The sequence below is a fragment of the Lagopus muta genome, chromosome 2 (genome assembly GCF_023343835.1).
Source record: "Lagopus muta isolate bLagMut1 chromosome 2, bLagMut1 primary, whole genome shotgun sequence".
Classification (NCBI taxonomy): Eukaryota; Metazoa; Chordata; class Aves; order Galliformes; family Phasianidae; genus Lagopus; species Lagopus muta.
Genome location: NC_064434.1, coordinates 93,149,553 through 93,167,525, shown reverse-complemented (window position 1 = coordinate 93,167,525; position 17,973 = coordinate 93,149,553). Strand labels below are relative to the sequence as shown.

At 46.9% G+C, this 17,973-nt stretch overlaps 1 protein-coding gene across 1 annotated transcript; it reads right to left on the bottom strand.

The window, feature by feature from the left end:
- Positions 1 to 1,265: 1,265 nt before the first annotated feature.
- Positions 1,266 to 7,304, bottom strand: LOC125690042 (histone H3.3A). The gene is made up of 4 exons (XM_048937976.1): positions 7,189 to 7,304; positions 5,861 to 6,015; positions 4,849 to 5,002; positions 1,266 to 1,919 (listed from the first exon to the last, which is right to left on the bottom strand). The coding sequence occupies exons 2-4, from the start codon at positions 5,986 to 5,988 to the stop codon at positions 1,791 to 1,793; spliced, it is 411 nt and encodes a 136-aa protein (XP_048793933.1). The 5' UTR covers positions 5,989 to 6,015; positions 7,189 to 7,304; the 3' UTR covers positions 1,266 to 1,790.
- Positions 7,305 to 17,973: the final 10,669 nt, after the last annotated feature.

The following is a 17,973-nucleotide window of genomic DNA, read 5'->3' as shown; positions in this document are numbered from 1 at the left end:
TAAACTGCTTGGCATCAGAAGTGTGTGATCACGTTTTGCCTAGCATTAGTTCTCAAAGTGACAAACTACTCCATTAACACAGACTTTACACAGCGCAACCCTGGCAGACAGCAAGTTATGAATAATGTGATTTATTCTGCAATTTTGGGCTCTGTTCAAGATACCAAAGCAGAGAATACTTCTCTGTTAATCCTCTTTGGAAATCTTCAGACAACCTCACTCGTGTGCTTAGAGCTCACTCAGAATTTCTTGAAAAGTTAGCAGCTAACAAGCTTTGCAGGGAATCTCAGCACAGAGGTGAAATCCATTCACTGCCTACGTTGTTTTCTTCTGTGCAACTCACTGTCTATAAGAGACACCAACAAACACACCACCTAACTCATTTTCAGACTGGTCACCAGAATCCATAACCAAGTTTCAGGTAACTGCATTTGAACAGAATGTGACTTCAGGTGTACATTTCTTCACAGCGACTTTCATCAGTGATTGCAGGGAGGCATATAAAAAAAATTAAGTTTCAAACATATGTTCCTGTCTAAGTACTGCTTCTAGAAAGTACTCTAACTATGAAGAAAAACCACCACCACCAACAAAAACACCATTACGGTTTTAATTTTGGGTGGTCCTGAGCAGAGCCAGGAGCTGGACTCAGCAATCCCTGTGGGTCCCTTCCAGTGTGGGATATTCCGTGGTTATGAAAGTGATTAGAGCATACAACAGGCACTAATTGCGCGTGGGCTCAGCTCTCAAATGTGCTGGAGGATGTCAGTGAAACAGAAAGGAGGCAGTCAACCAAGAAGCCAATACCTACACACCAAGAAACCAGATAACGGAGTGTAAAAAGCTTTAATAAAAGCAAACAAAACACAGCTTACACTGCCTGCTCTGTCTGGTGAACCATGAAGAACAGAGAAGGTTCCAAACTTGCCATTAACGCAAATAAGAGAGGAATCTGGACAGCAACACAGCTTTCTTTTCCTCAGCTCTATTACTAAGTTAGGGAGCTCATTTCAGCTCCAGACTCTACCCAGCAGTATATACACCAAGCTTGCAGACAGATATAAAGCTCAGATTTAAACCATGACATATGCAGTACTTCAGCCAAGGTAGCAACTCTTGTTTGTTTCCTAAACCTACTGGAAGTACTGGGGCCACAGGTAGAAGAGAAAAACGGAAGGGAAAAGATGCAGCCAGATGCAGAAGGGTAATTTTTTAATCAGATATAACCCAAATATAACGTTTAAGAATCAAGACTAAAACCAGGCATCATTTAATGTATTTTAATAGCAAACTTACAGGAACAGCACAGAAGACAGACAACATTAAAAACATGTACTTGCATGTAGGACAACTCAGTTAGAAAAGTATAGTGAATGGATGGAAACTACTGTATGATAAAAATGCTACAAACACCATTTAGTTGCCATTGGTAAGAAATTTACTTGTTTAAAAAAATCCAAATGCTGGCATTGTCCAGAAAAATTTGACAGGCTTATTTATACTTTTTTTTTCTTTTTTTTTTTATAAAGTTGAATTGTTGAAACTTGTTCACTCAGACATTTTTTTTTTGACCGCATTAAATGTTTTGTCCCCTCGTTTATATTAAAAATCCACACACAAATGAAAATGGAAAAAAACTTGCCAATACCCAATTCTGTCCCCTATTTTTCCATTTGCAACCATATACTTAGGTACCTTTTAACCCCATGGAAAAAATATCTAACGTTCATTACTACCAATAACAGGAAGAAGATTTTGCTTCGAGAATGACAAACGCATCACGGTGAAGTTTAGGCACGCTCCCCACGAATGCGGCGTGCTAGCTGGATATCTTTTGGCATGATTGTGACACGTTTGGCATGGATAGCACACAGGTTGGTATCTTCAAACAGGCCAACCAAGTAGGCTTCACTTGCCTCCTAGTATAGAAGAAAAGAGTAAAGAACACTTTCACTCTGTGAGTATGAGGAAAAGGAGAATTCCAAGTACAACATAACGCGGTATTGAGTTTCTATCTCTATTAATACACATCTAAAGGTTGAGATTGCCAACGAAAGAAAAGTCACCATTTTCACGTAAACTGTCAAGTAACACCCATGTCAAAGCTGTGTACTAATGCCATTGGGTGAGGACATCCTCTGGAACACGACTGAATAAACGTTGTGACAGCACTCACGAGATAAGGGGCCGTCTTATCAAAAGGTGAGTTTGTTTAGGAACTTCTCTTTTTAAAGGCTGGCTTACACCATCTGAGTTACTCGTCTGCTCTTCCAGAGTAAGAGCTGCTGAGCACCAGGTGCAATTGGCTGTTGCTAGGGAAAAGAGGAGGCGTTCTTTCACAAGAGGCAGTTAAGGCACACGGCTCCTCGCTGCAGGATCTGTGGCTACTGAGAAGGTTGCTTAATTCTAAAGTCACAAACTAGCAGAAAAAACCGTATGGAGAACTGTTAGATGTAAGGGGACAACACCTTTAATTCAGAAACTTCTTCCGTCACCAAAAGCAGGACAGCAGTCTGAAAACCACCATTAGACAGCTCTCCTTTTCCTACAGTCTCTTCCTCCCTGTAATCACAGCCTAAACCCCTGATTAACACCTGAAGACAAGACCCAATCAGCCCTGGGAGTACAGGTGAAGGCAATTCACGCTGAGGTGGAGCCTGGCTCCACCTCTACTGAACCTCATTTAAGGGCTTCCAGCCACTCTGGAAAGGTCTCCTGGAGATCCCTTCTCTGTGAACCTAGATCCTTGGAGACAGGTGAGCAATCTTTTCTTTGTAACATCTTTCTACTCTGCTAGTCTTTCTACCATTACGCTCCCTAAGCATCACCTGCTTGTTTGGGGCATGGAGGGCACAGCCCTATTAATACAGAAGGCTCTCACACTTGTGAATCCTAGGGCCAGCACCTCAGGAATGAAAAGGACAACCCCAGTTCTAACAAAACCACAATCCTGTCCTTGTTACTATGACACTGCAGGCAGGATCTGGGGTTAGACAGATGCTCGCTTAGACCTAATTATTCTCCTGGCTCACTTTAAGCTTGCTGCTAATTAGGCCTAGCACAGCAATGGCAACTGTTTCGACGTTCTCAGGTCGATTCAGAATTCCAGTATCTAACAACCTCCTAAGAAATATGCCAACATGACTTGGCACACAGGGTGAGCAGGCAGAAACGATGGGGTTAACTTCCAGAAAGAAGACTGAGATCCATTCAAAGCAACAGCTTATGTGAGCTACAAAAAACCAATTAAGTTACATACAACATTAAATTAGAAGAAAAATATTTACTGCAGATGAGGACTGTAGTATTAAGTTACTTGATATTCTGTGTTATTCCAACACAGTTCTGCTAATTCACTGCATGAAAAGTTAAGAAACTTCACCAAGTAAACCATACATAAATAATACAGTACTGAAAGGGTTAAGGCTGGGCTTGTTTTTCTTTTTCTGAAATATGCAAGTAGGAAGCACTATGAATATTCCACAAACAACTTCTATACCAACAACTGCTTAGTGCACAACCTGGAACATTCAAGCTAGTATTCTGAAGATGCATCAACTACGGTCTAAATGTTGGCAAGCAATTCCAGTTTACAACAAAACAACACAAACGCATCAATAAACCTCAGGATGGAAGAATTACCATATTCACAGCCAGGAGTGAAGTCAGAACACCAAGAAAAAGCAGCAACCTTGGAAATGCATGCAGTCACCTTTCAAAGCTAAGCATGTGCTCAAGTTTGTAGGACTTCATGGTGCACATTTTGGCCCTTTCCATGTGGAAGCCAATAGTCAGAAAGAGAGCTACTCTACAGAAAAGACAAGGTGCTCTACAACTAGGTTTTGGAATCAGGAATATACTTCTATCATGAGAAAACTCTTTCACTCTCGTAAGAACAAAGCCTTGGAGGAGATCTAACAAGACTAAACCTTTGGGCACTTGATTTGGGAAGCACAACCACACAGCTGGAGTCCATCAGTTTTCAGAACAGACAGAGCAAAAGGAACCTCAGCAGAACTAACTGAACAGGAATACTGAGTTCTAGGTAGCTTATACTAGACTCAGACTGCCAGGAATTTGGCTCAGGAGGAGCAATCAATGCTTCACCCTCAACTTATTTTAAGTTATTTAACTAACACAATAAAAATATTGTGCTTAGTATAAACCACTTTACACAAATACCCATTTCATCAACCACTTTTAGATGTGGCTCAGCAAGCTGTTTTTCTTTAACCTGAATTTCAGGACATCAAGACATTCATTTGGACAGACTGGAACAAGTTCTACTTTCAACACTTTCCATTCTTCCAAAGGTAAGACGTTTGTTCATGTTTGGAGCTTAGGGTAGATGCATTTATCTACAGCGTCTTATTAACTGTGCTACTCTTTTGCTGGGAGAAAGGGCGGGATGGCCAGTTAAATAAGATACATTGACAGCTGTTATAAGGAGCTGCTGACCTGTCACTATACCATTTTAGCTGCGGCACCTGCAGACCAACATCAAGTCAACTGTAAACAAAGGATGCACGTTACGGTGCGTCCTCCATGTTGGAGCTGTGGCAGCAGAGGCTGTGCCCACCACAGCACAATGCAGCTGGAGCCAACCATAAAATCCCACTGCCCAACAGGACTGGTGGGGCCGAGCCCTGCCTTCCATTTCTGAGTTAGGGTGGGAGCCTCCCTGTTGCAGCATTCACATTAGGAACAGCAGCATCCTCACAATTACCATTTTTTTTGGAAACCTCTCCCAGTGATCTTGCAGATCTCTGGGAAAGCAGATGGGTGCGTGCTTTAGCACAGCTTCTTGAGGGAGCCATCAGGCGAGGTGCTGCTCCCAGTACCACTTACCTGCAAAGCACCGATAGCAGCGCTCTGGAAGCGCAGATCTGTTTTGAAGTCCTGAGCAATTTCACGCACCAGACGTTGGAAGGGAAGTTTGCGGATCAAAAGTTCGGTAGACTTCTGATAGCGCCTGATCTCACGGAGAGCCACAGTACCAGGCCTTTAAGAATAGACGATAATAATTTTTAAAAGAGAATTAGTATTCAAAACATAATTCTGCATCACCTTAAGGTTCATGACCTACACTGAACTGAACATAAAAAACACGTGTAATTTTAGGGGACGGAAGAGACCTCTGGAGATCATCTTGTCCACCCCCTACTTCAGCAGTTCGCCACAGGAGGGCACACAGGTGAGTGTCCCGGTGGGTCTTGAGTATCTCTATGGAAAGAGACCCCCACAGTCTCTCCGGGCATCCTGTTCCAGTGCTCTGTCTACGCACTGCTTTCATTAGAAGCATCCTGGTGGCAGCAACAGGAACTCGTTTTCCCTTTCTCTGTCACTCACCACTCATCTGTGTGCACTCCCAGTGTCCCAGTAGCATCCCTCCCCTCACGAGCACAGGACAGCATCAGGCCGCCAGAGGTCCTGATCACAGTGATCAGGGTGCTGGGCACACGTCCTGACAGTACGCGGCAGGCTCAGCACAGCGCTGTCAGTTAGTTCGTGCAATGACCCCAGAGCCACCATTCCCGCAGTCATTCTGACAGGTACACACGCTCGCAGGGACACGGTTCTTCCTGCCTGATGACTTCAAGCCGTGTCAAAATTCCCGGAAAGAAAAAAACGTATCTGCCGTATCGCGCAGCCCGCATCAGGAGCGGTGTTATTTCCCAGCACTCATCTCGGCGCCGCCACTACCGACAGCACGCCCTTCTCCCGCTAACACTGATTTCCGCGGACGCTCCGTCCCGCCCGGCCCCGCTCCCCCCACACCGAACTTTCTCCGCCGCCCGGCCCGCCCCAACCTCCCCCCCCGCAGTCGAGCGGCGCGGTGCCGCCGGGTGGCGCTGCGTACCGGTAGCGGTGCGGCTTCTTCACCCCGCCAGTAGAGGGCGCGCTCTTGCGGGCCGCCTTGGTGGCCAGCTGCTTGCGGGGCGCCTTGCCGCCGGTGGACTTGCGGGCGGTCTGCTTGGTACGGGCCATGCTGCTGCCGACGTCGCTGCCTTACACCTGCCGCGACAAGACGCCCGCCTCACCTCGCGGCCGGGGCGCTTTCCCCCCCCGCCCTGCCTTGCCCCACCGCCCCACCCGCTCGCGGGGTGCGGGGGGAGGCGGGGGGGCGGCCGCGCCGCCGGCCCGCTCCGCCCAGCGGAGCCGTTAACCCCAGAGCGCCCTCCCGCTCCTCCCCCCTCCCTCCGGGAAGCGGCGGAACCCGCAGCCCCCCCCGGCCGTCGGGAGCGGCGGGGGGCCGCGGTGCGGTGCGGCAGGGCACCCCCGGCCGGCTCCTACCTCCCCTTCCCCCTCCCCGAGCCGGCCCGCGCCCCTCTCTCCCTCCCTCCCCGCGGCCCCACCGAGCGAGTGAGCAAGCGGCCGACGGGCGTCCGCGGCGCCCGAAGGGCGGGGGAAGGGCCGGGACGAGCACGAAGGGAGAGGGCAACTTTCGGGGGGCGGCGGCCGGGCCCCCCTCGCTCCGTGCAGGAGAGCCTCCCGGCAGCGCCCCGCTCCGCGGCGCCTCTCGCGGGCGAACTCCGGCGTCGGCCGCAGCGCAAGATGGAAACAGCCGCCGAGCGCAGCCCCGCGCCGAGCAGGAAGGGATCTGTCGCCAAAAACGAGGCGCGGAACCCCGCCGGCGGCTCCGAGCCGCGCGGGTGCTGCTGGAGGGGGGCGGCGGAAAAGTTTGCGCTCGAAAACCCCCAAATCGCGGCGCGTTGGGGCCGTTCCCGGAGCGCGTTTCTCTGCCTCCCGATCGTTTTTTATGCGATAGGGGGGAAAAAAAATATGGTCGGTGACCAGAGAAAAGAGACAAGATGGTGAAGCTGAGCAACAACCGCGGGGAGCGGGGAAGGCGGCGGCGGCCGGGAGGTCCCGGGCGGCCCCGGCGGCGCTCCGCCGCCGCTCCCCGGCCCCGATGCGGGGGGACGCGGGGCCTGGGGCGCCGCTGAGGGTCGGGGGAGGCCGCCGAAAGGGGAGGAGGGGGGGGTCCGGAGCGGGGCCGAGCGGGGAGCGGCGCCCGCGCGGAGCGGGGGTTCCGGCGGAGCGAGCGGCGACGCGGGGGAGCGAAGGGGAGGGCAGCGCGGGGCGGCGGCGGAGGGGAGCGGGCCGCGGGGCACCAAAAGTTTGTGGGGAGGGTCGGGGGGCGGCGGGGCGGCGGCGGGGGGGCGCGGGGCGCGGCGCCGCACTTACCCCGTCCGCCTGGGCGAGCGCGGCTGCCGTGCGGGAGGGAGGGAGGGAGGAGGGCGGGCCGAGGGCGGGCGCGAGGAGGAGCCGGAGCTGCGGCGGCTGCTGCTGGCGGCGGCGGCGGTTGCGAGCACAATTGAAAGATGGCTGACCGGGGTGGGCCGGGCCGCCGTTGGGCCGCGCCCCCGCCCCGCCCGCCGGCCAATGGGGCACAATGGAGGGAAGGCCCCGCCCCGGCCGAGGCCCCGCCCCCTCCCTCGGCGCCGTGTGTACAAACACAAAAGGCACGCCGCGCGCCGTGGGGGATTCCCGCCCCCGCCGGGCGCTTAACGGCCGCGCAACGGCGCCCAGCGGCGCGCGGGGCCTCGCTGCGGAGGGCGAGGGGGAAAGACGAGACTGGCGGGGAGCCGGACCCGCCCGACCCGCCGCCGCTCGCGGAGCTGCGCGGAGGCGGGCGGGAAATGGGCGAGAAGCGGCCGTGCCGCCCCTGGGGTCCGGCCCGGAGTGCGCGGTGCCGTCCCTCACGAACGTGCGGGCGCTGCGGGCAGCCCCCCGCCCGGCCCGGCGCCCTCTGCCGCCGTCCCGCCGCCCCGCGCCGCCATTGGCCGAGCGCCTGGAATTCCGTGACGTGGCGACGCGGCGCCCGCCCCCCGGCCCGCCCCTTCTGCTTGGCGGCCTCGCCTCGGCTGCCCTCTTTTCCCCGGCTCGGCAGCTGGCGGGAACGCGCCGAGGGCTGTCGCGGGGCTTCGGACCTCGGCTGTAGGAAATGAGATTAGGGTGGGGAACGGCTGGCGCGGGCTGCGGCCAGGGACTGAAGCGCCGCCGGGCAGAAGGAGGCAGGTTGCGATGGGAAGTTGTGTGGGATGCGGGAACACCTCCCGCAGGAAGCCGCCATCCAGCGCAGGGGGCAGAGCCCGTTCGCATTTGGGCTCTGTCCACGTTTTCCAAAATACTTCGCTTCCTTGGGAAGCTCGCTCCTATCCTGCTGAGGAGGTTCTGGCAGGGAAAGGCGTGCATTTCTCATAACGCGTCTTTCAGGCGGCCCCCGGCCCGCTCCAACACCAGCAGAAAGCTTCAGCCCCGGCTAGCGTCTCGTGCTCTTAGCCAACATCATCCCCAGTGTCGCTGCTGGCTGCAGGCAGGTTCGCAAACAATGGCAGCCGCTTCCCTCTGCGGCAGCACAGGTTGCAAACCCCAGGGTAGATGAAGCGCACCTCTCCTGCGGTTGTTTGTACAAAGGAGAAGGTGTGAGCTCAGAGTACAACAGTTTTCAAACGACACTGCTGGCATCGTTAAGAAATGTTTGAAAAAGGTTTTTGCTTTAAAAGACGTTCACAGTTTGTTATATCACCACACAAAGTCCAAGCGGCCTCTGATCAAAGAAGAAATCTTTGTTTCCCACCCACACAAAAAGCACAAACCAAAAATGCAAACCGCTTTGCCTAGCTCCCACTCAGCAGACAGAGAGAGGTTCCCTTCCCGTTACCCACGCAGGGCGAGTTTGTGTTGTTACCAGTTAGCATAACAACTTCTTCACGGTGAGGGTGATGGAGCACTGCAACAGGCTGCACAGGGAGGTCGTGGAGTCTCCTCCTATGGAGAAATTCAGCACCCGTCTGGTTGCCCACCTGTGCAGCCCGCTTTGCACAGGGGTTGGACTCTTGAAGATTGAGGCCTTTAATTCAGCCTCCAGCTCTGTAGTTCCTCTCTTGGAAAGACTTACCCAGTGCTCAATCCCCCTGAACACATTTGCCTATATATATGTGCTACTGCCTCTTAATTCCCTGCGCATCATCAAGGATTCTCATATTATAATCTCATTTGTACTGCCTATTATAACATGCACACGCTGCTGGAACTCATGTATCATCCTTCTAATGAGGTCCTACAGAACATGAAAGAGTAAATAACATTACATAAAACAGCACTAATTCTTTCTTTTCCCTGGTCTACCGAGTTTCCTTTGGAGGAAAGAGTGTTACACAGGAAACTTGTAAGAAAATACTGTAATGACATCCCAAAGTTCCATTCCCTTTTAATTCGTTTGGTTGTAAGTTTTATTTACAATAGCCTTTAAAAGATGCTTAGTATTTTAATATCCTTTAAAATATCAAGTCCATTTCCTTTTAAAGACTGGAAGTTAAAAACAGCTTGAATTGCCTGATGCACAGCTAAGAACAGAGTTTGAGATGCGTTAAGGTTCACCGTAGCTGTAACCATTGCCTCCATTCTTATTAATCAGCTTTGAAGAGCTTGGGTACAATAGTTCCTTATCTTTTGGGTGGAAACAGCACATTGAATATTTCACCCCCAAAAAACATCATTCCAATTATACTGACATTGTAAAAACCCTCAACAGAAATTTAAGTAGCTTTTCAAACAACTATGTTTCATATTTTCTCCCTGACTCGCACACTTAGTACTGGATAATTACACTCTCTTTTGTTACACACATGAGATGATAAAGGAAAATGATAACAATACAGACAGGACTGCACTTCTACACAGTCAAGAACCTCCCCTTGTCAACAGAACCTCCCCTTCTTAATGTCTCTGTTGAGCTTATACCTTTCTTCTTCCTTTTCTAAGCAGCGCTATGCTATTTTTCATGCACTTAGGCAGACATTATCAGTCTAGAGTGCACTGAAGAGTTAAATGAAACAGAACTCCAGTAAGAGCCAGGGAATAGTGTTCAGCAGATTGTTGTGCGGTGGTTGTACTCACCAAAGACTGGAGATGATACAGCAGACTTTCTGTGATTTTCAGATGAAATATAACCAAATGGCATAACGTATTTTGGAAATATGCTGTGAACTTTTAATATGAAGCTATGTTACAGCCAACGACAAATAAAAAGAGAGTTCATTTCCTCTAATGGTAATACGGGATTTTGGAATTTACTGTACCTAGCTGAGTTAGTTTGCATAGATTTCAAGCAGGTTTTTGCAAGTCTTTCTGCAGCTTAGGGAAGAGCAATTGTCCTGGGGAGCGTCTCCTCCTCCATTTACAATAGCACAAAATTATTCAACTCTTTCTAGCCCTCCTGGTTCTTCACACATGACTACCTTATCATAACAACCTTCTTCATCTTTTAAAAGCACTGCATAGTACTGCAGAAGGAACTAGATAGCTGGTGGCCTTCATCCTAATGGAGACTAGTGTAAAATCTTTTATGTCCTGGTACTTCTGTGTTGATAGATTCATTAAAGCTGTCAAGGGGAAACAAGCTGCACAAACTCTAATTGGTTCCAAATAAGATCCCCGCTACTACAATGATTTATTTTGAGCTCCTGTTGTAGTAGAGTTTTATCAAGATGATTTGCCCTAAGACTCATACATGCTGGCAAATAAACCCCTGCAGGCTTGCATTAGGGAGGAGAAAAAAACAGCTCACTGTTTTCCACCACCCATTAGGCTCACATTGGCCTCATTTTGCAGTGCTGTTCTTGTAAAGGATGTCTTTTTTTTCCACACTGGTGCCGTATCTAGCCCATGCTGACACTGCCTTTAAAAGCTCTTTCTGTGAGCTACTATTCTTGACAGAACTAAAAGAGTAGTATTATCTATTCCATTTCTTTGCTCGGTGGGGTAATCTCACGAGATATGAATCTCCTCTTCATGAGGGCCCTAGGGATAGCAGCTGGAGTGAAACTCAGCCATGCTTTAATACAATGCAGACAACACCGAGCATAGTACTCAGGCTCCAACAGCAAAGCAAAGCATCTGGTATGATGCCCAATATTATAATTTATTTGTGACAATATTTTATGGAAGAGTTACATTCAAAATAGATCTGTTTCTTCCATGTAAAACCTCATAAACAAGACTGTCTTGAAATGGCGTTGATGCTTCACAAGCCCACCTTGTGAATCTACTGAGAAAGGTTTTCAGAAATGAAATTATTATTCTGAGGTCTGATCCTAGCACCACTGTGAGGTGTTCTGCCATATCCTGTCTTTCTTAACAAGTACTCCCAAATCTCAAAGCCTACTTTGGGAAGCCTAGTCTCCTGAGTGACAGCAGAAAAGGGAATGAGAAGGTGGAGTGGCATACAGAACATTGACAGCAAGGAACGTTAATTAAGTTCCTTTCAGTCTTAGGAGGCTGCAGAGTTTGGGGGTTTTAGAGAAATTAAAGCTTCCTAGTTTCCCAACATTCTCAGTAACTCCCATGCTTTGTAGTCTATACTTTACTGTGTCACATTTTAAAATCATCTTTATGCATTTCTCCTCCTTTTTTCCAATTTGCATCTCACGAGGCATCTCAGTGCGAAAACTACAGTTGCTGTTAGCAGTGCTTGATGTTACTGCTGCTTGGGAGAGTTTCCAAATCCTCAGAAACTTATCCAGCATCATTCACATCCGAGTCCTTTCTGGACTAACTTGTCCTTACTACACATTGCTGAGTATCTTCGATCCCAGCTGAGATTTAAAGGATTTGAAGGTATTGAGCTCTTAATCTGGCTTAGTATGACTTCAACTGCGTTCCCAAAGACAGGAACCATGGTTAAAAGCTGTCTTAAAAAAAAAAAAAAAGAAGGTGCTTCACATATGCCTGGTGCTAGAGCAAGAATTAGAAGTTCCAGGCTTCCAAACACACTCCATACCTTCCAAGTCTCATTCTCTTTGTGGGCACTGCAAAGGCACCTTCACGCGGCCCAGATGCTTTAAGAGCGTTCCGTGTTCCTTGGTGTATGAGAAGAATTTTTCAGGCAGCTCCAGTTCTTCCTATTTGACTTCCATGTCTTAGCTGGTTGCCAATAAGCCCTAAATCCTTTCAGACAGGTGATAACATCAGAAGTTCATCTTCTATTTTTGAATGCTGAAGAAAATGTCAGGCAGCTGTGCTTGCAGAGACAGGTTTGATTCCCTAACAGCTCCAAAACCCACCAAAACAAACAAACAAGCAGCAGAAGGCAAACGAGAATGCACAGACTTAAGGTTTTTTTGGCAAACCTTATGTTCTCTGGGGACTGACTACAGTTTTGTTATGCTAACTCCTGGTACTAATGCTTAAAGCATACAAGCAGTGTTATGATATTAGCTGAAATCTAGCCACCAAAGTGGTGAACATCAGCTGAGGTTAGCATGGAGACAAAGGCAGGGAAGAACCACTAAACGCCTCAGCAAAAAAGCTGCAGGAAAGGCTGCAAGTGTCCTCTGGGCTATAAGGTTTTCAGGCACAACTCCCATACTGGCACTGTGTCTTACATCCAGCAGAGGGGCTGTGCTTACACAGGCTAAACCCCTACTGAGAGAGGGAATAACTTATCCAATGCTACTGAAGTCAATGCCATTACATTGAAGTTCCACCCTTTAGCCTGGCTCTGACCCACACGGGACATTCCTGGGAGATGCCATCATTTCCCACCTGCAATGGGCACAAAGGACCCTTCTCACTTGGCTTGGTGAAGAACGAGCAGGCTATCTGGCACTACCCAATTTTGGTACGTGGCTCAGAGAGCCATGAAGATCAGCCACAACTCAGTATTTAAGATGCTTGGTTATGACTCCCCCAAGATCATTTTGTACAGAGCCTGTGCAGGCAAAGGGCTGCAGAGCACACCATGCAGTGAACTTGCTTCTGCAGACCTGAGACAAGGAGACGTGGCTCCAGCGGCACAAGGCTTCTTTGACAAACTGTTCCTGTGATTTCCTGCTCCAACAGAACAGTATGTTGGGGGAGAGCAAAACAAAACAAAACCAAAATAAACAAAAACCCTAACAACAACCGCCATCACCAAGACTTTCTGGCTGTGACTTTTACACACTGGCACAACTTGTTCATAGCACTACTTTCAGAATCAAGCCGTCTGACACCAACTTCTAGGCCAGAGCCCAGGCTGGACAGGAAAACGAAGGAAAAATATGCACAGCAGTGTCACTGTCATGTCACTAATGTTCAAAAGCAACCATACGGGGACACAATTTTTCTAGGACTCACATACATGTGTCTTAAGAAAGATCCTCAAGGGGCATACTATTCTGTACTGTAAATTCCTCATAGACGACACATGATTACTTCTGTTTTGGAAAGGATTAGAAGAAATACTGAGAGGAGTCCAGGGTACACCGATGATACTTCTAACACCATGCTAATGACAACAACATGTGTGTGAAAAGTTGTATAAACAATACAGCAAACTATTCCAAAATCAAGCAAACAAGAATCTACTCATGGCTGTAATGTTATAAAGTCAGTGTTTCCCAAGATTGAATTTATTGTATAAAAACAAAGAAAAGCATTTCCCTTACCCCCCCCCCCCCCCCCCCCCTCCCAGAAGTGTTTCTTCTAAAAAGAAAAACATGCACCTGTCATTATCCATTTGCAGGTCCTCTTCAGGATAGCAGAATTATCTCTAAACCAGAAGATAAGTATTATTATTACAAAAAAGTTGTCTGAATGTATGTGGCACTCATAACAAGCTGGCTGAAAGGCAGCCATATCAAACTCAGCATTCAAAGAATGAGGCTTCTCTATGCTGCAGACTGGATCCTTCAGTTAAGACACTTCTCCCTGAAGTCAGTAGAGCTTTGACAGTGGTCAGTAGGTGAGGATCTAACTCATTGTTTCATCAAGGGGTGAACAAATTGGTGATGTGATCTGCTTTAAATGAGATTTATGAATACACACAGTATGCCGTGCCCCGTAAACAGACTGCTAGCCACTCATTATCTCTGCTGAACATAACTCAAAATGAGGGCATACCTGTTTGAAGCACTACTTTAACTTTTTATCTTTTTAGATAGGTTCTCTGTGCTCCTCCTTTTGCTGCTGTGCCCTTTCTTTCCTTCAGTTTCCTTGTAGAATTTCCCGAGGTAAACCGAAAGCAACCAGACGTGGGTGGGGTAATGTAATCTGGGAGCTCCTCCCAACTACTGGAAATGCAACTTCAGTTTCAGCAAGGAACATTTCCAAATCGACTTCCGTCTCAGTTGAAAAGAAAATGAGGACACCTGATCTCTTTTCCCTTTTTCCACCTCAGCCGATCGTTTCAAGAACAGTGTGATTTCTTCTGCTCTTGGAGCTTCCAGTTATTGCAAGCAACGTCACAATTGGATGAAAAGCTCACATGGCAAAGGCACGCAAAAGTTCAATCTCTGCTGTTTCTTAAGACTTTATAGTATAGAGGTCAGACACATTTATTCATGGAACACATTTCATCCTGTTCTCTCTTAGCTTTGGACTTTTTTCAAAGCTGCCAAACATTCAGATGCCAATTAAGAAACCAGAATCCAGACTTTAAACGGAGATTAAGTAATTCGGCAGTGTCTCTACAAGCTATAATTAAAAGCAGTTAGCTTCATTACAGGGAGAGCAGAGGTATGGAGGCAGAGACCTACATTTGGTATTGTTTTCCAGTAAAATATACTGTAAACAACAACTAGCCCATTCATTCCTCCCCCACTGCATTCGGTTAAAATTGATCAGAACAGATCAAATCTAAGCACTGAAACTAATAAGTAAGAGGCAATGTATGAGGTTAAGGAAATACCAGAATCTGACTGGCCAGGAAGTATCAACTGCAATATTACCTGGGCGTCTAATTAGCCAATTTATCTCAAATTATTGCTGCTAAATTTAAAATGATCATTGACAACACAAGCAAGGCAGACTGTGGTGCTGATACTCACAGCCAAACAAAAACAAGCCTTAGTTTCTCAGGTTCAATATTTACATGCACAGAGCAGTACGTGTTTCTTTGAATAAAACCCCACTTTCCATATTCTTGCATAGGATGAAGACAAAAGTACGTCCACAGCAAAGGGAATGCTGTGATGGTCAATAAAAAAAAAGCAGTTATTTTTAAATCTCAACAAGTATCTGCATCATCACCAACTGAGAATAAATGTAGTTATTCATCACAGGACTTATATGGAGATTGATATGTAGGTGTTCACCGTGAGACAATAAGCAGATCTAACAGTCGCCATTGCATAATACAGGGTCATACAAGTAATGTGATGTCTCTAGTTCTCCCCTAGCTGCTGCTGATCCAGTATCAGGTATCATATGCACTGTCTCGAGCCATTGTGCTGATGACACAAAAACTGAAGCAGATGACTACTGATGCTTGGCAGGAAGCTGCACCTGCAAATACCAACTTAGATTCATTAGGGTTAATCGCATTTTTGTCAAACACTGTGATGTCAGTGTCTGAAGTAAAAAGTGTTCCCTTGTGTCATACAGCTTCTTACTTATTGTTCTGAGAATATGCATGCACAGGTTTCTTTTCATGCTGTCCTGACCTTCATGCAAAAATAACATGAAAGTGCATAAAATGTTTATGGTTTGCAAATATACTATCTGCAACTTACACATTGGGACCATGAAAACGTAAAAGAAAATATAGCCAGGTGAGCCAGTCTCCACATACATTACAGAATGTGACAGACTGTCTAGTAGATGGAAAACCAGTTCCTAAACGATAGGTTTTCAAGTTCTTTCAGTGGCTTCCGTTTTTTAACATCTCTGCACACTTACAATGTTGTAAAAGGAAAATGCACGTCTGTTTCACATTGTAAGCGATACACTTAAGAGCGAGAAATGTTGAATTCTTATCAGTACAACTTCTGACTCAATGTTTGTTACGCTGAGCATCTTGGTGAACAACCATTTCCGTGCTCTTCCCTACCACAGGCATCTTGTATGCACACATTAGAAGTGATGGGCCAGTGAGTATCTCTCAGCACTGAGTCTTGCATAATGTGATCCTGGTCTTGAGTGGGGCCGTTATTAGCTGCTGTAAAGTGCTGCTACTGCTATTAAAATGCAATATACTGGAGGAAATAATGAGGATGAGTGAATGAATGACCAAGTAGCATTTTGATGGTTATGTATCTCATCGTTTCAGATACTGAAAAAGAAAATCCCTCTGCTGCACGTTAGATGAAGTAACAGATTTTAAGCAGAAAATAGTCCAACATATTGCATGTAACAGACCATGAGGCCACACTCAGTAACCCAGACATCACATGCAAAGAATGAAACAAGGAAAGAATGGGTGCTCTGAAAATGATACCAAAATAATACAGAATTTTAAATTCTAGCCTTGTTCCTGCCACTTACTTGAGAAAGCAGTACAACCAGTTTGCCTGAGTTTCACTGCTTAAAAAGTCGGAGTGCTTCCTTATTCCACGAGGACAGTGTCAGGTTTAATTAATTATGTCTGTAAAATCTTTTCTAAATGAAAAGTGTAGGCATGATTTATTAATTAACTCTGAAACACCACTGCACAATCAGAGACTGATCACTGTTTTATCAAGAGGATAACATTTTAATAAAATATATCTCAAACTGGAAATTACAGTAACAGCCTTTTTGACTTATTTAGATTTCTTTTGTGGAGAGCAAAGCAATAGATTTTTGATGAGTTCTAGGAGTAGAAGGGTAATCAAGAACAAGAGAAACAGGAACACTCAACCAGCCCTTCTACTGCCATGAATGTGGTACCAGCTAAATGACATTGCATAAATCATGAGAATAGGGACTGTACACCTAGTGCTGCTGCCAGACCAAGCTGAAAGAAAACTACTCTTCTACCTATTAGATGTCACTTGTAGCCTGATGACTTGCAGGGATCCGTGCGAGTCACTTACATATAGCCATCCAGAACTGCAGTGTGGCATTAATAGCTTCAAATTACCTGCAAGTGACAATGTGTGATCTATAAAGGTCTTGATTTATGTTGTGATGACTCCACTATTGTCAGCTCTCAATTTCACAGGTGCATTGCAGTGGTAGGATGCATCTGCAGGCAGGATCCACGCGTCAGAGTTATGAATGACTGTTTGCTGCAGTGGAGACAAGTGGCACCTCTTTTTTGGTGCTCTTTTCCCTGCGAGGAGCTGCCATCACAGGGACATTGTCATTCAGCCAATACTGAATTCATCAGCATGGATGTAAGAGTAGTACAAAATATTTAGACAAGACGTGGATCAAATGACCTGTGAACTACACTGACTCAAGCATATCTTCCGGACAGTCCCATGGCCCAACTCTTTCCTGGACAACTCCATCTATTCTTTGGCCTGTACTGGCAAGCTCCACACCCTCAGTGCCAACAGCCCAAGTTTCACAGTAGGAAATGAATCATGCTCTCAGAATGCAAACTGAAATCCTACAAACCTAAGAAAATAGCTATTCATCTCTCATATATCAGCATCACTCATGTATTGCCTACTATGTTTTAATCTGATATTATATATGAATAAAAATGCCCAAATTTGTCTAGTGGCCAATGACCCTGCCTGTGGCAAGGGGGTTGACACTAGATGATCTTTGAGGTCCTTTTCAACCCAGGCCATTCTATTATTCTCCGATTCTATCAAATCTACCAGAATTCATCATTAGATGGCATTCCAAAGATTAAATACATGATTATAAATGAAACTAGTAACATCAGGTGATTTGAAATACAATGTAGGTTGAATTGGAGCCCAATCCAGGACAAAATAACCACAACTCTTCCTGGCTACACAGACATCAGGTTTGTACTGCTGCAACATGGCATACAATTCAGCAATACCACTTGCTCCAACAGGTAAGACGTAAGGGATTGTCCTGCCTGGGTGAAAATACTTTGTGAAAACACTGCAGCTAAAACGAAAACAGTGTAACAACAGTGGGCCAAGTTTGACTTGTTAGTAGGTCAAAACAAGCATATTACCTTAATTAATTACTCATTTGTTTATGTGAAGTCCACGCTTGCTGGTCACATCATCTCTCTGCTTCTGAGTTTCTCAGCTTTCTCTTTTTTGCCACACATTCTTCAGACTGCCTGGCAGGAGA

Excerpts from the sequence above, each read along its gene's own strand:
- LOC125690042 (XM_048937976.1), bottom strand. The coding sequence starts at position 5,988 with ATGGCCCGTACCAAGCAGACCGCCCGCAAGTCCACCGGCGGCAAGGCG. Across the intron at positions 5,003-5,860 it reads AAGAAGCCGCACCGCTACCG|GCCTGGTACTGTGGCTCTCC; the intron begins GTACGCAGCGCC and ends CTATTCTTAAAG. Across the intron at positions 1,920-4,848 it reads CTGCTATCGGTGCTTTGCAG|GAGGCAAGTGAAGCCTACTT; the intron begins GTAAGTGGTACT and ends CTTCTATACTAG.